Source organism: Dreissena polymorpha, chromosome 14 (genome assembly GCF_020536995.1).
Source record: "Dreissena polymorpha isolate Duluth1 chromosome 14, UMN_Dpol_1.0, whole genome shotgun sequence".
In the NCBI taxonomy this organism is placed as follows: domain Eukaryota; kingdom Metazoa; phylum Mollusca; class Bivalvia; order Myida; family Dreissenidae; genus Dreissena; species Dreissena polymorpha.
In genome coordinates, this window is record NC_068368.1 from 36,390,543 (window position 1) to 36,415,762 (window position 25,220).

At 35.4% G+C, this 25,220-nt stretch overlaps 2 protein-coding genes across 2 annotated transcripts in view; both read right to left on the reverse strand.

Moving 5' to 3' along the window:
• Positions 1-582: 582 nt before the first annotated feature.
• On the reverse strand, positions 583-17,430 carry LOC127857292 (zinc finger protein 62 homolog). Its single transcript, XM_052393702.1, has 10 exons — positions 16,630-17,430; positions 16,246-16,373; positions 16,054-16,181; positions 15,862-15,989; positions 14,966-15,797; positions 14,019-14,072; positions 9,460-9,588; positions 3,135-3,472; positions 1,663-1,871; positions 583-728 (listed from the first exon to the last, which is right to left on the reverse strand). The coding sequence occupies exons 5-10, from the start codon at positions 15,102-15,104 to the stop codon at positions 716-718; spliced, it is 882 nt and encodes a 293-aa protein (XP_052249662.1). The 5' UTR covers positions 15,105-15,797; positions 15,862-15,989; positions 16,054-16,181; positions 16,246-16,373; positions 16,630-17,430; the 3' UTR covers positions 583-715.
• LOC127857293 (zinc finger protein 235-like) overlaps positions 15,299-25,220 on the reverse strand; it is a 33,630-nt gene continuing 23,708 nt past the window's right edge. Inside the window, exons 7-8 of the mRNA XM_052393703.1 lie at positions 17,524-17,684; positions 15,299-15,352 (exon numbers count right to left, since the gene is read on the reverse strand). Of these exons, the coding sequence (XP_052249663.1) occupies positions 15,299-15,352; positions 17,524-17,684 (215 nt within the window). The remainder of the gene's footprint in view (positions 15,353-17,523; positions 17,685-25,220) is intronic.

A 25,220-nucleotide genomic window follows, 5' to 3' on the forward strand; every position in this document is an offset into this window, starting at 1 on the left:
CATCCATGTACTCTCCAAGTGAAGTTTAAACATCTATTCATAATAGACCGAATAAGAGTGAACACAGATGTCACAACGTCTAAGATTGTCCATATGTAACTGTGTTAATACCGCGTGGTGCCAAGCGCCTAACATTGTCCATGTGTAAATGTGTTTATACCGCGTGGTGCCACAACGCCTAATATTGCCAATATATAACTGTGTTAAAATCGCGTGGTGTCACTGGTTGGCATTCCGTGCTGACTAAGACACGAAATACACTAAGTGCCTTATTAAAAATTCATAACAATGAAGTTTTAGTATTCATATCCTTTATGGTAGAGCAAACCGCATCGATTATTACAACAAACGTGGGTACCTACGATGACAAAGCTCGGCCAATAAACAGGCAATTTTCCTGCATGTAAACATTGTACGAAATCTGATCGCAAACAGGCCATGTGACATGTAAAATTAAACATTAAAATATAATGCATGTCTTTATGTTCATGAACCCGTTGGCGCAAATCGTCCTTTCGGACATCCATGTGCATGGTCTCACAATTTCATGTGCGTGGTCATGTGGGCCTTCATATTGCTCTTGTTGATGAACCCTTTACCGCACAGGTGACATTTGAATGGTCTCTCGCCCGTGTGAACACGCATGTGTATCGTCAACGCTGATTGGCTGGTACAGTGCTTGCCGCAAGTAACACACGTGGATGCCTTGGGTATCCTACGGAACGTGCCTGTAAGTACATTAGAACGGAGAACGTGTAAATGGAAAGCCTACATTCTGTTTTGTTCATACACATTAAGCACGTCAAAAACAATTTAGTGAAATTATGGACTAATACCAGTATTTGAGAACACGTCCATTTGTTTTGGCGTCTAGAACAAATTCACGTGTTACACTGCACATGGGCCAAGTCTTTCAAACACAAATTAATTTCTGGAGTATTACAGGATTCAAAATCGACACATTATTATAACGAATATGTTGATTTTTTAAGAGTTAGAACAAATGTGTATTCAGAACTCTAATTGGATTAAGTGATAGGAAAATTTATAAGTACACGATAGAATATTAAACAAGCCTTTATAGCATCAATAGCACGATAACGGTGTATACTGGGTTAAGTGCAAAGAAAAACCTTAATACAACAAAATTTTATTTTTATAATAAATATCACGATTGGATCTTTTAACCTAATTTGACTTCAAATAGTCTTCATCTCACAATTAAACTACACGAGCACTCCTAAAAATTCAAAACGATAAAATTATCATGTTCATGTAGAAAACTTCCATTAGGACAATTAGTTTATTCCTCATAAGAATTCACGTCATCAACACACAAGACGTGAACTGGTATGTGATTGCCGACTTTTAGCAAAATTCTTCACTAAAACAACGTTGTCATCGTTTCCAAATTATGACGTTAACACTTAATTCAACACAGGACTGCAGACAAGACATAACAATTTCATTTCAAACTTTGCGAGATCACAGCATCCAACACTAACCCCTCTAACCAGCTGATTCGGCGTTCTTAAAGTGAAAAGTCATGTGAGCCATTGGATTGCCCTTCTTGGCGAACGAACGTCCTACACATTAGACGGAACTCGTTTATGTTGACACAACATCCAAAACCAACACCGCTAACCAACTGAAAAACCTTACGTTATTTGGGCGTTCTTGAAGTGAACAGCCATATGGGCTTTAAGATTGCCCTTCTTTGCGAATGGCCGTCCGCACATTGAACAAACGAACGGTTTCTCGCCCGTGTGTGTTCGGACATGTTCCTGGAGCGCGGCACTATGGAAGCAGTACAGACCACAGACACTGCACGAGTATTTCAGCTTCTGGAGGTCTGAAACATGAATTGATATTGGTCAGTTTAATTCAAGTCGCGAATTTGTATATAGATTACCATCGGTAAAGCGGACAATACATGAAAACGTGTGCGGCTAAATCATGGCAATTTCCAATTAAGCGAATAATTATCATCGGTAGAGATGGAAACGCATGCAATAATCTTATACGAAAACGAAAAGACGAATGAGAGCAATAGGGACTTCTCTAAAGATGTTTCCAAAATTGAAATTGATAACAAAAACTGCAGACACATTATCAGGACCAAAAGTCTTGTTAAAATGTGATAGTCTAAGTAAAGGCAAGTTTTCAGTAAATAATGGCCAATTTAATATACGACCATATATATACCACAAATTTAAAAACAACAAAATGATTAATACTTTTTAAAAAAGGCGTCGATGAAATAAAAAAACTAACTCATGTTTGTTACGGATGGTTAGGCTTTGAGTTTCCTACAGAATGTCTATGTACTTGGGGAGCTTGAGAGCAAAATGGACCAAAAAGGAACTGTAATAATAAGCCACTTTTACAAATTAATTGACAATTGACGTTTTAAGTTTCACTACATTCTGAGTGTTCTGTACAGTTGCTTTATTGTTTTAGCATTGAAGGAACCTCTATACTTCATCTGATGCAACACATTCATGTTATGGAATGCACATTTATGGATGTATTATAAAACAACCGTTCAAATTTAAAAATATTTAACAAACGTTTATAAATCTAGAAGTTTGGCTTCACAACTTTTAGGCCATAGGGAGGATATTGTATATAGGAAGAAAATCACAAATTAATGGGAAGAAGCTATACAATACGATCAAATTAAAATGTGTTTAGTGCTTTTAGGGAAAAAATGAAAAAATACCATTTGCCATGTAATAAGCTTTAAATACAGTTTAAAGCATAACGTAAGAATCAAAATAAATAAAATGTAACTTAAATCATTAGTATATATTAATATGCAAAAACTGTGAATATTTCAATATAAAGTTTATTTTATAAAAAGTATACAGATTTACAAAACTTAATGGAACATATTTTGATACAAAGTGCATGTTAGCGATGTAATTATGATATATTTAAAAAGCATTTAAACCGTTTCTTTCAAATCTACGATCAATCAAAAACCAATCCTTAAAAACATGTGATATAAAAAATTAAAATGTTATGTGATGTTATATCACAACACCGCTCACAATTCCTTTTATTATAAATCCCAATTGCAAAATTCACTTTGTCGCATCCAAAAAGGACTATTCAAGGTATCCCAAACAAACAGACTGTTCAAGGCTGGCAACACTAGCCTCTCCAAAAGCTTCAGTCGCCTGTCCAACACCTCCGGACACGGTTTCAAATAAAGAATCCTCACTCAATGGCTGTTCAACACTTCCACCCACGGTTTCCAGCAAGGGAGCGTCAAGTAGACCCACATGTTTCCTCTTCATGTGACTCTTCAGACTCATCTCGGTCTTGTACGTTTTATGGCAGACCTCACACTCGTATGGACGCTCACCAGAGTGGGTGGTCATGTGTCTCTGGAACTTCCAGTTATCTGAGCAAATCATGCCACAAATCGCGCACCTGTGCATCTTGCGTCTACCGTAGACATAGAAACCTGAAATGTCCAAAAGAAGCGTGTACTTTATCTCATTAGAACTGTGACCAATATGGTATCGTTTGGTTGTCTGACATATTAAGTCAATTAGAACACGCAACACTAAGGTTTATGTGACATATGTATACTTTAAAGGGATCTTTTCACGCTTTGGTAAATTGACAAAATTGAAAAAAGTTGTTTCAAATTCGTAAGTTTTCGTTTTAGTTATGATATTTGTGAGGAAACAGTAATGCTGAACATTAACCATGCTCTAATATAGCCATTATATGCATCTTTTGACGATTTTAAAGCCTAAAAATTATAAAGCGTTGCAACGCGAAACGATTGAATAATTTGGAGAGTTCTGTTTTTGTCGTTAAATTTTGTGAAACGACGAAGATTGCTTATATAAGGTATAAAATACGTCACGAATGTGTGCTCGGCGGAATAGCTTAGTAGGCTTAAGCGTTTTTACTTCAGGACTCTGGCAGGACTCCAGGGGTCACTGGTTCGAAACCTGCTCCGGGCAATGTTCTTTTCCTTTTTTTATTTTTTTTCTTGATTTTTTACTGGAGCTTTTATGATCCAATGTATACATTTATCAATATAAAGCATTTAATGAATAAGTTAAAAAAATGCCAAAATCTGTGAAAAGGCCCCTTTAAGTAGAGCGATAGGTACAATCAAATATCTTGAGTCTATCGTAGACGTAGAAACCTGAAATGTCCATAACAAAAATGTACTTTTATCTAATTAGTGCTGCGTGCTATATGTTATGTTTTGATTCCTGATATCAGGTTATTGAGAATACTCAATGTTTTCTGTAAGTACAACTAAACATCTTACGTCTAGACATAGAAACCTGTAATGTCCCATAAGAAACATGTACTATTATCTAATAAGTACTGTGTCTTATGTGTTAGTATTTTAGGACGCTTCATATCAAGTAATTGAAGTAATTACAAGTAATTGAGAAAACACAACACAGAGGCTTACGGGACATATCTTTAAAATATGCATAAATGTAGGTACATTTAAAATATAAACAAGGGACAAAATTGTCACAAAACCAGGTTTTCATTGTGAAAAAAAAATCTGATAAAGGGAGAAAACTCAAACTGAACTTTTGAAATGACCAAAAAAAATTAACCCCCTTTGTAAGTTTTTTTTTTTTTTTTTAATCTATTTTTAGTCGTGGCGACCTTGACATTGGAGATATTGACGTGATTCTTTCGTGGGACACACCGTCCCATGATGGTGAACAAATGTGCCAAATGATTTTAAAATGTCACAATGAATGACATAGTTATGGCCAGGACAAGCTCATTTATGGCCATTTTTGACCTTTGAACTCAAAGTGTGACCTTGACCTTGGAGATATCGACGTAATTATTTCGCGCGACACACCGTCCAATGATGGTGAACAAATGTGCCAAATGATTTTAAAATCTGACGATGAACGACATAGTTATGGCTCGGACAAGCTCATTTATGGCCATTTTTGACCTTTGAACTCAAAGTGTGACCTTGACCTTGGAGATATCGACGTAATTATTTCGCGCGACACACCGTCCAATGATGGTGAACAAATGTGCCAAATGATTTTAAAATCTGACAATGAACGACATAGTTATGGCCCGGACAAGCTTATTCCGCCAGCCCGCCAGCCAGCCAGCCCGCCAGCCAGCCAGCCCGCCCGCATTCGCCAATCTAATAACCAGTTTTTTCCTTCGGAAAACCTGGTTAAAAAATATTGAGGGAAATCTAAAATGTAAAAGATCTTTCTTATAAGTCTAAAATACAGTTAATATCTAAACATAAATAAAGATAACAAAAAAATCTATGCTGCTGCAGTCGCTTTAATTTTTTTCAAAAATTTCAAAGGGCCACAACTCTGTGAAAAATCATCCGACCAGAACCCTCTGATAATATGCACATCTCCTCTTGGTAGTGAAGCTTCCCATATAGTTTCATTGAATTCCGGTCATTAATTGCTGAGAAAGAGCCCGGACAAAAATTGTGCATGGACGGACAGACGAAGCGGCGACTATATGCTTCCCCCAAAATAAATTTTGGGAGAGCATTATAAGAAATTCTGATATGCTGACCTGATTTTTTACACATGTGACTGGTTTAAAACTTAGCTGTCATATTGTAAAGATTAACATTTTGGCAAAGTTCAATCAAGGTCAAATCATTAATGTGGTTTCCAGAGTAGTTATTCTTTTTTTAAAGATTTGACCTCCTGACCTTGTTTTTGGAAAAAACGTGACCCAGATTGGAATGCCACCTATTTATTGTAAACACAAAATTCAAGTTCAATCAAGAATCAGTCATAAATGTGTTTCCTAGAATAATAACAAATGTTTTTTGGTGATAGTTTTATGTACACTTTATCCCTTCCCTTTCACCACCATGACATATTTGAATCTAAATATATGTAGTAGTTACATAGTATATGTAAGCTTTTTAGCTAAATTGTGTAAATAAAATAAAAAAAAGTGACCATGCGAAACAACTATATGTTCAACTGTTAACCAATTCCTTTAGTTGAATCCAATAAATTTCGAAGCAAAAGCGTTATTCAAACTTCCTAAATGCAATATTTAATCAAAATAGCATTAAAGGCATAATTACCCATATGCTTAATTGCAGATCAGAGGCATAGGACTTGGTCATTATCCCCAAGACATGTGTTAAGTACACATAAATATATAAGTAGTATTGACCTTAATGAGTGACCTTGCATGATAGTCGAGCAAAAATGAGGATAATGAATAAAGTGATAATGAATAAAGTGATAATGAATTCAAAGTTGGCACTACATGACACAGCGGACAAAATATGATGCACCAGAGTCAAATACTGACCGCAATAGCACATCATGCTAAGGTGAACTAAACAACAAGAAATCCTTTCATTCACACAGACATTAAAAAAACTTTTACATGGTTTAGGTTTTTTTCAAACCTCGTAACTAGCCTGATATAAAACTGTTCATATCAACAAATATATACACAATTATTTACACTTCATATATAAACAATATGGAGGAATGCAGATTTAACATAAGCATGCATTAACAAAGTATTTTGTAAAGTTAAAAATGTTTATCTTTTTCTTTTTTCATGGTGCACCATATATAATAATTTCATATTTATTATTGTTGAATACAAGTGACAGCGCTATATAAAACAAGAGCACCGCCTTGCGGGTGCAGACCGCTCATCAATTTTTCTTTTTAAAGGTGTAGGGACCTATCTCAATTTCAATCACAAAGGAGGGAGGGGTGGAGGGGAGAGAGGTGTATAGTGTGGGGGTGTGGTCATTTATTACATTATCTTCCAAAATTGCAATATAAATGCAAAAAAAAGTATTTATTTTTTCTTTTGGGGAGGGGGGGGGGGGGGGGGGGGGGGATTCTTGGGTGGGATGGTTGGACAGTATTTCAAAAATAAAATAATAAAAATAAATATTTGTGTTTTTTAACCATGTTTGAAAAAAACAACAAGAGATGTGTTCGTCAGAAACACAATGCCCCCTATTGCGCCGCTTTAATTTTTTTTATATATTATTTTTTTACCTTTGACCTTGAAGGATGACCGTGACCTTCACCTTTCACCACTCAAAATGTGCAGCTTTATGAGAACACGGCTTTGAAATATATATTTTTTTTACCTTTGACCTTGAAGGATGACCTTGACCTTGAACTTCCACCACTCAAAATGTGCAGCTTCATGATAATGCCGCTTTGGAATTTATTTATTTTCACCTTTGACCTTGAAGGATGACCTTAACCTTGAACTTCCACCACTCAAAATGTGCAGCTTCATGAGAACGCCGCTTTGAAATTTTATTTTTGACCTTTCACCTTGAAGGATGACCTTGACTTTGAAGGATGACCTTGACCTTGAACTTCCACCACTCAAAATGTGCAGCTTCATGAGAACACCGCTTTGAATTAAAAAAAAAAAAATGACCTTGAAGGATGACCTTGACCTTGAACTTCCACCACTCAAAATGTGCAGCTTCATGAGATACACATGCATGCCAAATATCAAGTTGCTATCTTAAATATTAAAAAAGTGATGGCCAATGTTTAAATTTTCGGACGGACAGACGCCATATATTAGACATTTGACCTTGAAGGATGACCTTGACCTTCACCTTTCACCACTCTAAATGTTCAGCTCCATGAGATACACATGCATGCCAAATATCAAGTCGCTATCTTCAATATTGAAAAAGTTATGGCCAATGTTAAAGTTTTCGGAGGGACAGACACCATAAATTTGACATTTGACCTTGAAGGATGACCTTGACCTTTCACCACTCAAAATGTGCAGCTCCATGAGATACACTGATGCCTTCCAAATATCAAGTTGCTATCTTCAAAAGTGAAAAAGTTATGGCCAATTTTAAAGTTTTTTTCGGACGGACGGACAGACTGTTCAACTGCTATATGCCACCCTACCGGGGGCATAAAAAAAAAAAAATTGGTGTGGGGGGTGGGGTATAGTGTGAAGGTGTGGTGGTCATTAATTAGATGATCTTAAATTAAAAAAAATAAATAATGGGGGAGGGGGATTGAGGTGGTATTCAGGAGGGGGGGGGGGGGGGGGAGGATGGTTTGGGTGGAGTCTATTTTGGTTTGTCAGGTAAGAGTTGTTTTGTCAAAGTATCAATCGAATCTAATCATAAATAAAGAAGTTATGGCAATGTTAGCAAACTTTAATAATATGACCTTGAGAGTCAAGGTCATTCAAAGGTCAAGGTAAAATTCAACTTGCCAGGTACAGTACCCTCATGATAGCATGAAAGTATTTGAAGTTTAAAAGCAATAGCCTTGATACTTTAGAAGTAAAGTGGATCTAAACACAAAATGTAACCATATATTCAAAGTTACTAAGTCAAAAAAGGGCCATAATTCCGTAAAAATGGCAACCAGAGTTATGCAACTTGTCCTTTACTGTCCCCTTATGATAATTTGCGAGTGTTCCAAGTATGAAAGCAATATGTATGATAATTTAGGGGTAAAGTGGACCAAAACACAAAACTTAACCTAATTTTCAAGTATAAAGGGCCCATAATTCCGTCAAAATGCCAGTCAGAGTTACATAACTTTGCCTGCACAGTCCCCTTACAATAGCTAGTAAGTGTTGCAAGTATGAAAGCAATAGCTTTGATGCTTTAGGAAAAAAGTGGACCTAAACACAAAACTTAACCAAATTTTCAATTTTCTACTTATAAAAGGGGCACATAATTCTGTCAAAATGCCAGTCAGAGTTACATAACTTTGCCTGCACAGTCCCCTTATGATAGTTAGTAAGTGTTGCAAGTATGAAAGCAATAGCTTTGATACTTAAGGAATAAAATGGACCATAACACAAAACTTAACCAATATTTTCAATTTTCTAAGTATAAAAACTTTGCCTGCCCAGTCCCCTCATGATAGTAAGTAAGTGTACCAAGTTTGAATGCAATAGCATTGATACTTTATGAGAAAAGTGGACCTAAACGCAAAACTTAACCGGATGCCGACGCCAAGGTGATCACAATAGCTCATAACTTTTTTTCAAGAATTAGATGAGCTAATAAACACTTATTTTCTTTTAATGCTAATATTCAGTCCCTAAAATTTACACTAGTTATTACCCTTATTACCTTAGACATTTAATCATTAACAAGTCTCATATTAGGCAATAATGTACATTTTAACAGCAGTATATAAATGTTTCAAGTACACATTTATATATTTTTTCATCAGAAATTAAAATTATATACATACTTAAACATGTACATTTACTAAGCTCTTTTGAAGCAGAACAATACACTCAAATAGTCTCAAATTTATCTTTATAATGGACAACACTATGTGCTTTAAGAGATCCCTTTGTATTAAAGCATTTGGAACACAGTGATCATTTAAATGGCTTTTCCCGTGTGTATACGCCGATGCTGTGTCAGTGCATAATTGTCCTTCATGATCTTGTAGCAAAACTCACACTGGTTCTTTCCCAATGGCATCAAACTAGATTTTGTGTTGTCCAATGGCTGAGAAAGAGCATCGTGCAACTGTGGGATGACCGATTTGAACCCAATGACAGGACCACTGTTGGGATGTAGGGAATTCACTGAAAACATAGATAAAATGTTGAAGAACACAAGTATGGAAATACTGATTTGAAATGTTATAAATACTTCAGACGTTGTTAGTTATTGTGAAAAGGACATATTTGCTGTAAGGAATATGTATTCAGGTTGCTTGAAATTGATAAATTTAAGAAATTTGCAGGAATCACAATGTTATCACATCAATACTAAGACTTTGAAATGTGAAATTATTCATGACTTTCACTGTTATATTTTACAGTCGGTAAACGCTGTTATAGCAACTCTAAATGACATTCAAAAAAAACTTTCATAATCACAATTCATGAAGCTCAAAAGACATTATCTGAAGAGAAATTGTTTTAATCCTCTGGACAAGTCTAGTGTCTAAGGCAATTCGCCAATTGAGAATACAAAACAGGAAAATACATATAACACAATCACTAAATAATATTTAATAGACATCTTATAAACGATAACTACATGTATTTATCATGAAACAACCATGCTGCATCTACATGTTTTAATAATGAAACAATCATGCTGAACATAAATAATAAATATAAAACCAAGAAAAACCAGACATGTAAGAGCCTTTATATCCACATTAATCATCATCTGGTTAATTCCGAATAACCAGACCTTTTAAAGGAAAAAAAATTATGTTGCATTTTTGCACATAAACACAATACAGCATTTTTGTATCAATGCGTAATTCTTATTTTACTCAAAAACACTACAACACATGTACAAAATCAATCTTATGTAAAAAATGGGTTGAGCGAATTATGCAATCAGAACACAATATTGTAAGTAAACATTTTCTATTGGTGGCAAAAACTTTTAAGCCAGTATTTGGTAGGGCGTTTCTTACACAATCTTTCTCTTACCATTCCAGCAGCAGGAAGAAGCATGCATAAAGTTTAAGGACTTCTAATTTAAATGCCTCATCAAGTGTGATTTAAACGAGACCTTTGTCTTGTATTGTTTTGAACAATGAGAACATTGGAATGGTTTCTCCCCCGTGTGGACGCGTCGATGCTTGTTCAGATCATAGTTGTCCCTTGCCCTATGGAGGCAGATCTCACATTGGTACTTGCTCCTTAAACAAGTCTAGTTGACATGTTGTTAGCTGACAGTGAACTCAATGGAGGGTTGTTGCAGAATGACGGTTGTCCAAACGGGATATTGAAATTATCGAGTTCGCATCCTGGATGTGTGCGATTCACTTAAAATGTCAATAAAATTTATATATTTTATAAAAATGCATGTTTTTAACTGAAATGATTGATTCCAAATTTTATAAATATAGTATAGTTTTAAATTTGTCGTAATGTACATGTTGATGCTTGTCGTAATGTACATGTTGATGCTTGTCGTAATGTACATGTTGATGCTTGTCGTAATGTACATGTTGATGCTTGTCGTAATGTACATGTTGATGCTTGTTCGAAATAATCCTAATTACCACAAGACACATCAACGGAAATACAAGACAGTTAATTGCAACATAATTAAATTATTTAAAATACTTGTATAAGACAATAAAACTAAGGTAACACGAGCTTTCACGACCAGAAAACAAATGCTCTGAAACTCTTAAGTGGACAAATACTACGTGCAATAACTAATAAAGTTATCTTCAAATTGATCTTTATAGGCGAAATTTTGGCAGAGACATTGACGGGATGCGCAATCTTTACAATTTTTTTCCTTTGATCTTTAAGGGTAAACTTGTTATTAAAAATGTAAAATTCTATTACCTTTTCAGTCAGAGAATTACAATAAAACACTTGATCTAGGATAACCTTTTTTAGAGAATAACCAGTGGTTGTTTCCCATTCTTTATTTATCTGGTCCATAGGTTAGAGTACAATGTTTGATGCTAGTAGACAGACAGTTAAATGCAATTAGATTTATATTTTGTTGATTATATGTTAAGTTTTTTAAGATCTTTAATGTTTTAATAATAGATTTGATGTGTTTACATAAATAAATGTATGTACAACACAACTGCAAAAACACATTATAATCTGAACACATAGTACTAACATTAAAATAATAGTCAACAATTTTGGCTACATTCAAACTAATAAATCATTACTGTCATTTGCAAGTCAACCAGCCATTTGAAAGCGTGTTATTAAAACAAAACTTGTATGTCACAGTTTTGACAGATCGTATTTAGATGCTTCTTTCTATGTGATTATAAAGAGCCTTTCTCTGTGCATCTCTTTCAGCACAAAGAACATTGAAATAGTGCAGTATAAAAATAAAATGACACTTTACATTTAAATTTTTCCGCATATGATATTTTAACAGTTTCATGTTGAAATGCCTCCTTACATGATTTCTTACAATTGCTTATATGATATTTTATAATTGCATATTTAGATGCTTCTTCCAGTGTGATTTGAAAGAGCTTTTCTCTGTGAATCTCTTTGAGCACAGAGAACACTGCCATGGTTTTTCCCCAGTGTGGGTACGTCGATGCTTCCTCAGATCGTAGCTATCCCTTGTCGTACGGAAGCAGAACTCACACTGGAATTTGCCCAATAGCCGAGAACTTACCATAGTGTTGCCAAATTGTTGTGATTTGGATTGGTTGCCTATCAGAAATGAGGATTGTCCATATGGGATGTCACAGTTTTCATGTTCTGGCTGTTTGGATTTTTCTGAACAAGTTATCGTGTTGTCCAATGGTTGGGAACTGGATTGTTTGCCATGGAAAAATGAGGATGTTCCAAATCGTATATCCAAGTTATCAGCTCGTGAGGTTTCAAGGATAACTGAAAATGTAAAAGAACATGTCTTACTGTATATTCGTTATTCTGAAAAAAAAATTGTTACATTTATTAACAGACAAATAAAACAATTAAGAAACAAACAACACCTAAATCATCAAGAAATAATGCAAGTGGATAACAAAACTGAAACAAAAATTAAAATGCTTTTTGGAAACAGGTGTTCAATCACCGAGAAACCAGACAAAATTTTATTTAACATTTATTACAATTTTTCAAATGAAAAAAAAGACTATTGCCGACCAATATAATGTTTCCTACAGGCTCCACCATTGTCAGAAATTTCACCATTGTCAGATTTTTTTATATTTGTTGCCATAGCAACCAGAATTTTTGACGTAGGAACAAAATGAAATGATGTGCATAATGTCCATATTGGTATCCATCCATGTTTGAAGTTTCATGAAAAAATATGAAGAACTTTTACAGTTATCACAGGATCCAGAAAACCACCATTTTCAGCAGTATTTCTAGTCTATTTGTTGCCATACCAACCAGAATTTTTGACGTAAGAACAAAATGAAATGACGTGCATAATGTCCATATTGCCATCTATCTATGTTTCAAGTTTCATGAAAATATGAAGAACTTTTACAGTTATCACAGGATCCAGAAAACCACCATTTTCAGCAGTATTTCTAGTCTATTTGTTGCCATAGCAACCAGAATTTTTGACGTAAGAACAAAATGAAATGACGTGCATAATGTCCATATTGGTATCTATCCATATTTCAAGTTTCATGAAAAAATATTAAGAACTTTTAAAGTAATAGCAGGATCCAGAAAAGTGTGACAGACTCACGGACAGACACACAGAGCGAAAACCATAAGTCCCCTCCGGTAAAAACCGGTAGGGGACAAAAAACATGTAAAACATATTTTCTATTCTTTGGAATAATAACAAAGGGCATTTTACAATATTGTAAATGTGAATGAATTATGACATAATAATATCAGTTTTCTAACAAATACACACACAGCATACCAATGTCTTGTTTCAGTGTCTCCTCAAAAGAAAGACTTCATACAACAGTTGTTCTTACATAAGATAAAGCAAATCATTCTAACACTTGTATACTTTGGTATAAATATCACCATTTTTTATTCCTCACAATATTTCATGTAAATGCACTGGACAGTGTTTCTCAAGTTGAAACTTTGGTATATAAATCACAATTTTCCTTTGAAATGCACTTACTAGTGTTTCTGAAGTTCTATATATGGTATATATATTACAATTTTTCTTTCAAATGCCCTTCCAATTGTTGTTTTTTAGTTTAAACTACAGTATATAAATCAAATTTTTCATTAAAATTCGCTACCCAATGTTTCTTAAGTTTAAACTATGATATATAAATCAAATATTTCATTGAAAAACACATCCCGGTGTTTCTTAAGCTGAAATTATGGTATGTAAATTACAATGAATTGCAATTACAAGTGTTTTGTAAGTGTACATGATGGTTAATTTATTACAACTGTTCATTGACATGCGATTCCCAGTGTTTTTTCAGCACGTTTTTTTCTACTAAATCTTCTCCAACAAACAGAGCACTGAAATGGTTTTTCCCCAATGTGTTTTCGACGATGTTTGGCAAGATCATAGCTATCTCTGTTCGTCTTGAAACAAAACTCACACTGATATTTACCCAATGGCTGCTGTGTACCAACAGTAGCGTCATGTTCTATATCATTGGATATTGCTGAAAGTGTAAAAAAACATTTATTGGAATTAGGATTTTTATGAAAATGTAAATTCACAAACATTTCTCGAGATTTGAGCTTCACTTAACTGTATATCCAAAACATTTCTTTTGTGTGCCTTATCTTAACTGTGCATGTGTTGGTGTGTATAAGTGCATGAGTTGCACATCACAAGTTACTTTAAACAACAAGGACAGCGCGTTGTAATCATACTAAATATCTAACCCAGGAAAGTGTCTAATGGCAAATTGACTGCTGTTAAATTACTGAACTACAATCAATGATATGTAACATTCTTTGAATAATTCCAGAAATAAGAGGATGAAAGGACCTATTGTTCTCACCTTAGACTACTAAACTATTCTGGTGTTAATGTTTACAATAGATATAAGGAAAACAGACCCAACAGCTGGTGTTCCCTGTTTTTGAACAAACCAAAATCATTTTTCGAAATCAGCCCAGATTTCAGTTAACTTGATGAAGCTATCATTAGGACAAATGTACTGACAAAGTTTTATGGAAGTTGGCACATAAATGTTGCCTCTACAGCTTTTCCTGTTATTTGGCCTCAAATGCCCCAGTTTCAAATAATTGGTCTCTAAAGTGATAAAAAGGCAAATGTTGACGACAAACAACTGCTAAAATACAATTAAGAAAATAGCTAACACATAAATTCATTATATATTATTAAACAGCAGAATCCTTTACATTTATCTTTCACATTTCCCGCAGTTATTACCTAGAAAACAATAACAAAATGCTCACACATATTATTAAGATTTCACAGCCAAACTTAGAACAATGTTCACAAAAATTATTAGGAAATAACAGCCAAAAACGGACAACTGTTTACATATATATCATAAGGAATTCACAGCCAAACAATGTTAGAATTTCTCTTTCATGTGAACTATTCCGTGAATCTTCAGCGCACCCTTCGTCACAAAGTCCTTGGAACACAGCAAACATTTAAATGGCCTCTCGCCGGTGTGTGTGCGTCTATGCTGGGTGAGGCCGTGGTTATCCCTCATGATCTTGTAGCAAAACTCACACTGGAACTTGCCTAATGGCTGCCCACCAATCGGAATGTCCGAATTGAACTTGCGCAATGGCTGCCCACCAATCAGAACATCACAATTCAACTGGGGGTTGCTAAGCACTGGCGATGATGTGAATGTTGTTTTCTCTACATGCTGCAAATCACCTGAAAAAAATAAATGAATTGTCAGTTGTAAGGCCAGAAACTTGAAAGGTCAGTGGCAACTATGCTTAGTGTATGCTGAAAACATTGAATACAGGGTAATTTTGGGCTTTATAATCTTTTTTATTCTACAAGTTGCAGCTAAAAATTGATACACATTTTTCATAAACTTGACAAAGCAAAAATAAAATAACAAGTTCTAATTTAAAGAAATACCTTCAGAACAAAACTTGGATGATCCCTGGCATGGGAAAATGGGTTGTATGGCATAAGCGGCCAACAAAGCTCCAGACAAGCTGAAGCATCTGAGCGGTCTGGGCAGTTGCTAAACGTTCAACTAGTGACTTTAGAGGACTGCATTGGTAGCTTGGCTGCAGTCTGGGCAGTTGCTAAACGTTCAACTAGTGACTTTAGAGGACTGCATTGGTAGCTTGGCTGCAGTCTGGGCAGTTGCTAAACGTTCAACTAGTGACTTTAGAGGACTGCATTGGTAGCTTGGCTGCAGTCTGGGCAGTTGCTAAACCTTCAACTAGTGACTTTAGAGGACTGCATTGGTAGCTTGGCTGCAGTCTGGGCAGTTGCTAAACGTTCAACTAGTGACTTTAGAGGACTGCATTGGTAGCTTGGCTGCAGTCTGGGCAGTTGCTAAACGTTCAACTAGTGACTTTAGAGGACTGCATTGGTAGCTTGGCTGCAGTCTGGGCAGTTGCTAAACCTTCAACTAGTGACTTTAGAGGACTGCATTGGTAGCTTGGCTGCAGTCTGGGCAGTTGCTAAACGTTCAACTAGTGACTTTAGAGGACTGCATTGGTAGCTTGGCTGCAGTCTGGGCAGTTGCTAAACGTTCAACTAGTGACTTTAGAGGACTGCATTGGTAGCTTGGCTGCAGTCTGGGCAGTTGCTAAACCTTCAACTAGTGACTTTAGAGGACTGCATTGGTAGCTTGGCTGCAGTCTGGGCAGTTGCTAAACGTTCAACTAGTGACTTTAGAGGACTGCATTGGTAGCTTGGCTGCAGTCTGGGCAGTTGCTAAACCTTCAACTAGTGACTTTAGAGGACTGCATTGGTAGCTTGGCTGCAGTCTGGGCAGTTGCTAAACCTTCAACTAGTGACTTTAGAGGACTGCATTGGTAGCTTGGCTGCAGTCTGGGCAGTTGCTAAACGTTCAACTAGTGACTTTAGAGGACTGCATTGGTAGCTTGGCTGCAGTCTGGGCAGTTGCTAAACGTTCAACTAGTGACTTTAGAGGACTGCATTGGTAGCTTGGCTGCAGTCTGGGCAGTTGCTAAACGTTCAACTAGTGACTTTAGAGGACTGCATTGGTAGCTTGGCTGCAGTCTGGGCAGTTGCTTAACGTTCAACTAGTGACTTTAGAGGACTGCATTGGTAGCTTGGCTGCTAAGTTTGGTCTGAAGCTTTGCTGGATGCATATGGCATAAGACCCATTTTTTAATAACACAGGTAAATTTTTCATTACAATAATGTTTCTGTACAAGGCACTATATGTATTTAATTTAAGCAACAAAACACTTTCTCAAAATTGACGTTTATTAATGAACCATCCAAGTAAAAAATTCAACATGCAAAACAATATAAAACAGACACGACAATTGTGTTTTTTTATTCAAACCATACATGACATAGCAAACTTGTACACAAAGGCCTTATATTTACAGATAATTGTTCAAAGACTTTCATATTTTTGGAAAAAAAGAGTCATTTAAGGGTTTAATGGCACAACTTAAACAAAAGCATAAAATAGTCTTAAATACTTATAGAAGCAAGAAAAGTTTGATAATAAAAGTTGCCTTTATTTGGGCTTTAAATCAGGGACATGAAATTTATTTATAATTTTCACAGGGGTGTGATTTAAAAACCAACTCAGAGGACAAAAATGCCCCAAGCCCAACACAGTGTTAAACAAAATTCTTTATTTGTATAGTCCGTTCCCTTGGTGCAAAAAGGTACCCTGTGACATTGAAATTACAAGACACATGGTACCTTTTTGCACCAAAGGGCAATATCAACCCAATAAAAAAAATTACTATTTGTACAATTTGTTTGACATTTGAAAAGTGGAAAATCAGCTGACGAGAGCAGAAATCATATCCCTTTCATATTCACTTTTTGTCCACTGTATTTCATATTCAGTCACAATTAATTCATTTATTCAAATCCATTGTTTGCCCAAGATGAGTGGCCATGTGTCCTCGAAGGTTGCTCTTGCTTGCGAATCTGGCATAACACACCAAGCAGGCATAAGGCCTCTCCCCGGTATGAGTTCTGATGTGCTGGATCAGGTTGTAGTTATCGGTGAAAGCCTTGTTGCAGATATCGCACACATAGCGTCTGGCACGCCGCATCTTGGAGGTTGATGTTGGTACAGAGCCTTCACTGAGGTAAGCAAGACCTGGAAATGATGAACAGTCTGTAGCCAGTATGGGAATCAACATCTATGATCTTAGTACATGTTTCGATACATATGCCACATTCTAGGAAAACTGGGCTTAATGCATGTTTGCAAAGTGTTGTCCCATATTTTCCTGTGCAGTCTGCACAGACTAATCAGGGATAACACTTTCCGCTGTTAATACATGTTTCATTTTAAATAAATGGCAGACTCTTCTCAATTCAATTCCAGTGTAGACAGAGAGTATTGACCCTGATTAGCCTGTGTGGACTGCACAGGCTAATCAGAACAACACTTTCTGCTGTTAATTAATGTTTCATTTCAATGGGAGTCTCTTTTAAACACAAATCCAGTGTAGACAGAAATAGTGTGGACTGCACAGGCTAATGGCCATTAGTGACATTAAGACAAGAGGTATTTATAATGACCATTAGTGACATTAAGACAAGAGGTATTTATAATGACCATTAGTGACATTAAGACAAGAGGTATTTATAATGACCATTAGTGACATTAAGACAAGAGGTATTTATAATGACCATTAGTGACATTAAGACAAGAGGTATTTATAATGACCATTAGTGACATTAAGAAAAGAGGTATTTATAATGACCATTAGTTACATTAAGACAAGAGGTATTTATAATGACCATTAGTGGCATTAAGACAAGAGATATTTATAATGACCATTAGTGACATTAAGACAAGATGTATTTATAATGACCATTAGTTACATTAAGACAAGAGGTATTTATAATGACCATTAGTGACATTAAGACAAGAGGTATTTATAATGACAATTAGTGACATTAAGACAAGAGGTATTTATAATGACAATAAGTGACATTAAGACAAGAGGTATTTATAATGACAATTAGTGACATTAAGACAAGAGGTTTTTATAATGACAATTAGTGACATTAAGACAAGAGGTATTTATAATGACAATTAGTGACATTAAGACAAGAGGTATTTATAATGACAATTAGTGACATTAAGACAAGAGGTATTTATAATGACAATTAGTGACATTAAGACAAGAGGTATTTATAATGACCATTAGTGACATTAAGACAAGAGGTATTTATAATGACCATTAGTGACATTAAGACAAGAGGTATTTACAAGTCCATACAAAAACATAAAAAAATCATAAGTAAAAACTTTCAGATTATTCAGTATTCACTTTTTTTATCTGGAATAATAAATTAAAATGCAAATGTCTATCAAGTTTAAGCAATATATAAAAGTGACTTATTGGTAGGAAGCTCAACAGACATCTTAAATAAGTCTATGAACAACTATTGTTCACTTTGTGTTTCAATTATATCCATGAACATTACATAAAGCCAACACAGATTATGCCATTTCCATCCCAGACACACATTTGATACAACAAATAATGCAAGTATACAAAAAGATCAAACACGTATTACAAAGTCTTACATTTAACCCTTTTTAAGATACAGTGTTATGTTATTATGAACATGTAAATGTAACCCTTTTTCTCTAGCCCAAGCTTAGTGTTAAAATAAACTTTATCAGCTCAAGGAATCATAAGCTGTTTCATTTACCCTTGTTAACAAAACAAGCAAACTCAACTTTCACAAATAACATTTTACTTGTATTAATCTTTATTTAACCAAATAACTCTTACAAGAACATACAACAAAGTTGTACAGAATGATAAAAAGAAAAAAAGAAAACTTAAGATTGTGAGTGACAAGGGCCTGTCAACACTAATACAAACAAGAGCACCGCCATGCAGGTGCAGACCGCTCATCTATTTTTCTTTTTAAAGGTGTAGGGACCTATCTCAATTTCAATCACAAAGGAGGGAGGGGTGGAGGGGAGAGGGGTGTATAGTGTGGGGGTGTGGTCATTTATTACATTATCTTCCAAAAATGCAAAAAAAAAGTATTTATTTTTTCTTTTGGGGGGGGATTCTTGGATGGGATGGTTGGACAGTATTTCAAAAATAAAATAATAAAAATAAATATTTAGTTTTTTAAACATGTTTGAAAAAAACAAAACAACAAGAGATGTGTTCGTCAGACACACAATGCCCTCTATAGCACCGCTTTGATTTTTTTTTTTACCTTTGACCTTGAGATTTCCACTACTCAAAATGTGCAAAAAGTATAAAGGGCCCATAATTCTGTCAAAATGCCAGTCAGAGTTACATAACTTTGCCTGCACAGTCCCCTTACGATAGTAAGTGTTGCAAGTATGAAAGCAATAGCTTTGATACTTTAGAAAAAAAGTGGACCTAAACACAAAACTTAACCAAATTTTCAATTTTCTAAGTATAAACAGGGCACATAATTCTGTCAAAATGCCAGTCAGAGTTACATAACTTTGCCTGCACAGTCCCCTTATGATAGTTAGTAAGTGTTGCAAGTATGAAAGCAATAGCTTTGATACTTAAGGAACAAGGCTTTGTCAAGCAATATGGTCCCCTACCGGCTCCACCATTGTCAGAATATTTTTTTCTCCTTTTTTTCGGTTACTATAGCAACCACAATTTTTGACATAGGAACAAAATGAAATGATGTGCATAATGTTCATATTGCCATCTATCCATGTTTAAAGTTTCATGAAAAAATATGAAGAACTTTTAAAGATATCGCAGGATCCAGAAAAGTGTGACAGACTCACAGACGCACAGAGCACAAACCATAGGTCCCCTCCGGTGAAACCGTTAGGGGACAATAAAATGGACCTGACCACAAAACTTAACCAATATTTTCAAATCTTCTAAGTATAAAAAGGGCACATAATTCTGTCAAAATGCAAGCCAGAGTTATCTAACTTTGCCTGCCCAGTCTCCTCATGATAGTTAGTAAGTGTACCAAGTTTGAATGCAATAGCATTGATACTTAATGAGAAAAGTGGACCTAAACGCAAAACTTAACCGGACGCCGACGCAGACGCCAATGCCAAGGTGATGACAATAGCTCATATTTTTTTTTCAAAAAATAGATGAGCTGAAAAACTAAATTTGTGTTGGTCAAGCAACTATTCTTTACTATTGAACATACAACCACATCTGCTTGGGTTCATTTTGGACACTGTACATGATATAAACATACAAGATTATCTTTGTCAAGCAATGAATTCCAATCTCAACAATCATTGAAATCTAGCCAATTCTTGAAACAATTAAAAGGTTACAACACACTTTAAACTGTTTTATCTGTATACTTTTTGTTCCCCAAGCACATGAAGCCCTTAACTTACAAAAGTTATTCTCACATTTATTCAAAGCTTCATTTACTGACCAAAGAAAATGCTTGTAACAATCACTTTACAATGTAAACTCCATTTGAATTCTTTTAACATAAGAGCTTTTGATGTTGATTGGCCTCATATTTACAATTAAGACATACCATTCTGCTAAATTATGTAACGTTAAATCACTGTTCTATGTGAATATGGTAATGAAACAAAGATATAACCCTTCATTTCACAAGAATGGTCTAAAAATGAGGCTTCATATGAATGCTCAGAATATGAGAGTTTTTGTTCTCCAGCGTTGAAAAACTCCTTTGACAAATTTCACACGTAAACTGGCGCAGCTTGAAATGCACGATTTTCACATGCCGACGACCATTGTTGGAGTGGCTGAACTGTTTCCCACAATACACGCACTGGAAGAGCATTGGGCTGTAAACAGAAGAGGGATTCTTGTATTTATTAAAATTTTATTTAAAATTAAGATATATTTAAAATAAACACAGGTTTATTTCACAAAGATTTATTCTGTTGAGTTTTGACATAACATTTTCATATTCCACTGGTAAAATGGCAGCCGATATTTAGTCAGATTAGGCTGTTTTGTTTTTTAGAAAACTTTTAAAATCCTTTTTTGCATTAAAAAATTGTGGAACATCATGTACAGTCAAGTGCATAATACAGGCTGAAGTACAAAAGACTAGTAATCAGATTGGAAACATAATCTCAAACAAGAGCTGTCACCATAGGATGACTTATGCCCCCTATAAACGCTTGATAGAAGTTATAAGCTTTTTTCGAAACCTAAACGCAGATTTCGAAACCTAAACGCGGACCCTAAGTTCAAGGTTAAGGGCACAGGGGTCAAAATTTGTGTGCGTATGGAAAGGCCTTGTCCATATACAAATGCATACCAAATATGAAGGTAATATCTCAAGGGACATAGAAGTTATGAGCATTTTTCAAAACCTAAATGCAGATTTCGAAACCTAAACGCGGATCCTATCTTCAAGGTCAAGGTCACAGGGGTAAAACTTTGTGTGAGCATGCAAAGGCCTTGTCCATATACACATGCATACCAAATATGAAGGTTATGTCTCAAGGGACATAGAAGTTATGAGCAATTTTCAAAACCTAAACGCAGATTTCAAAACCTAAACGCGGACCCTAAGTTCAAGGTCACAGGGGTCAAAATTTGTGTGCGTATGGAAAGGCCTTGTCCATATACACATGCATACCAAATATGAAGGTTATATCTCAAGGGACATAGAAGTAATGAGCATTTTTTGAAACCTAAACGCAGATTTCAAAACCTAAACGCGGACCCTAAGTTCAAGGTCAAGGTCACAGGGGTAAAATTGTTTGTGCGTATGGAAAGACCTTGTCCATATACACATGCATACCAAATATGAAGGTTATATCTCAAGGGACATAGAAGTTATGAGCATTTTTCGAAACCTAAACGCAGATTTCGAAACCTAAACGTGGACCCTACGTTCAAGGTCAAGGTCACAGGGGTCAAAATTAATGTGCGTTTGGAAAGCCCTTGTCCATATACACATGCATACCAAATATGAAGGTTATATCTCAAGGGACATAGAAGTTATGAGAATTTTTTGAAACCTTAACGCAGATTTCGAAACCTAAACGCGGACCCTAAGTTCAAGGTCAAGGTCTCAGGGGTAAAAATTTGTGTGTGTATGGAAAGGCCTTATCCATATACACATGCATATCAAATATGAAGGTTATATCTCAAGGGACATAGAAGTTATGAGCATTTTTCGTAACCTAAATGCAAAGTGTGACGGAAAGACAGACAGACAGACAGATGGACGGACAGACAGACGGACAGTCCGATCACTATATGCCCACTTTTCTTCGAAAGGGGGCATAAAAATAAAGGTTCTTAAATGTCAGAAGGAACCTTAAAATTAACATTAGGTAAATTGTGATACAACAATGTTCAACTAAAATTGTTTTATGAGAACAAATTGTGGGAAAAAAACGATATAATGAATTACCCAATTTTGTTGAGATACTTCATCAGCATATCTTTGGTTTCATGAGGAGCAGCGTTAAGCAACGAACCATCAACTGAGTTCACACCACCTGAACAAATAAACAGGTAAGTTAGAAAGAAAAATATTAACATGCTGTTAGACTGTTATTAGACTGTTAGAAAGTTTGTTTATCTAGACTGGACTCATGTCTATCACTTCCGCTAATATCAGTCTCATTCTGAGAATAATGTTCTAAATGCATGTGCATAGTGTCATCCCAGATAAGCCTGTACAGTCCGCACGGGCTAATGTGCATAGTGTCATCCCAGATTAGCCTGTACAGTCCGCACGTGCTAATCAGGGACAATACTTTCTGCCTAGACTGGATATCCCAGATTAGCCTGTACAGTCCGCACGGGCTAATCAGGGACAATACTTTCTGCCTAGACTGGATTTCAGTTTAGCAGAGACTTTCTTTAAGTCCATAGAAGAGAAAAGTGTTGTCCCTGATCAGCCTGTGCAGACTGCACAGGCTTAACTGGGATGACACTTAACGCACATGCATTAAGCCTTCTTTTCCCATAATGAAGCTAATATACCCCCAGCACAAATTCACATCCCTTTTAGTCTCTGTAAAAGTCCCAAGGTTGAAACTGGATAGAGGATCCAGAAATCTTCTAAATTTCAGGACAGAACGCCATTAATTGAAAATACTTTGCAAGTAGGTACTTGACACAGAATTTACAAAAGACAAAGTCCTACTGCATATTGTACACAACCATATATACATTATTAATTGTAAAACAGGTAAAAGAAATACATGTACACAGCAAAAATCAACACAAATTTGTATTGCTTTATTATTTGTTTTGAAATGTATGTTTTCAAAAACCCAATTTCATCGAGTTGCTATCCATAGTATTGTCAAGAATTGCATAGATATACAACCACATGTCGTAATTATGCAACAAGCATTTACAAGTCCCTTTGGCCTAAAGAAATGCTTATTTTTTACAACACATTGTTCCAAGATGATATTTTTGTTTCAGTGTGACAATAAATCAATCTATTATCACAAAGTAGCCAATCTGTTATAGTATCCACACATCTATGAATTCCGGGAGTGGCACTTTGGGCAAGGTGTAATGTCTCAATGGAGTCAATCTGTTAAAGTGAGTTCAAATATCAACTGTCTGATTTCTCTTCACCGGGATGACTTATATCACAAGATAGGGATCAGTCTTTCCTATTGTGTCAAAATGTGGACTTTCAAGTTTCCATTTGTTGAAATGTCTATAGAATCAAGGTTCTGTATCTAATTAAGTGTGTCAACACATGAACTTATAATTTTCTATTCGGTGAAATATCTAGAGAATCAAAGTACAAATGTACGTGTCAGAACGTGTCAGTACCTCATTGTACTGATTCTTTGGTTAGATGCCAATATGGACTTTGAACTTTCCCTTGATTGAAACAGCTATTGCTTCAAGGTACTGTAGTTATTGTACTATAGACTTTCAAGTTTGCATTCATTGAAATATCTATTCCTTCAATGAACTGTATCTATTGTAGTGTGTCAACGTGTGGACTTTCAAGTTTCCCTTTGTTGAGAATGTTTTTCCGCAAGCTGGACAACTGAAAGGTTTGTCTCCTCCATGAACAATACGAGTGTGCCTGTTTCGATGCCAATTCGACTGGAATACTTTACCACACTGCAAACAGATTTGGTCTTTCACTGAAATAAAAAAGGAAACAAAATAGTGAAAACCTGAAATAGTTATATCCATTTTATTTACCGGTATGTGTTTTTATTTTCTTCAATACTGGGAAGTTATTCGGTTAATTCATGTGTATTAGTTATACAGTTAAAAACAACTAGTTTTTGACCTGGCATGACCCATATTCAAACTTGACCTAGACATCGTCTAGATACAACTTGTGACCAAGTTTGGTGAAGATCGGATGAAATTTCGGAACAGACCAACAGACAGACGGACCGACATAGTGACTCCTATATAGCCCCCATTACTAATGGTAATGGGGGTATAAATACTAATTATTTGCCTAAATAAAGGTATAAACATTTTTAAATACATGATTTTTTCCACTGCTGCTGTCTGCAAGTAGACTTTCATCAATTGTCTGTAAATTAAAGGAACACACATTTAAAAATCTTGTCTGCTTTTATTATAATATTTGGTCATTTGATAACTGTTAAACAAATTATCAAAAAGACCAAATGTAACTTTGTAAAATCTTCTGCACACAAGTCTAACCTGTAAAGTTATCATAACTTCACCCG

Coding starts and splice junctions, on each gene's coding strand:
- LOC127857292 (XM_052393702.1), bottom strand. CDS start 15,104: ATGAGGGATAACCACGGCCTCACCCAGCATAGACGCACACACACCGGC. Junction 9,589..14,018: donor TGGTACACAGCAGCCATTGG/GTAAATATCAGT, acceptor CTATGTTTTCAG/TGAATTCCCTACATCCCAAC. Junction 3,473..9,459: donor GCCATTGGGAAAGAACCAGT/GTGAGTTTTGCT, acceptor TGGACATTTCAG/GTTTCTATGTCTACGGTAGA.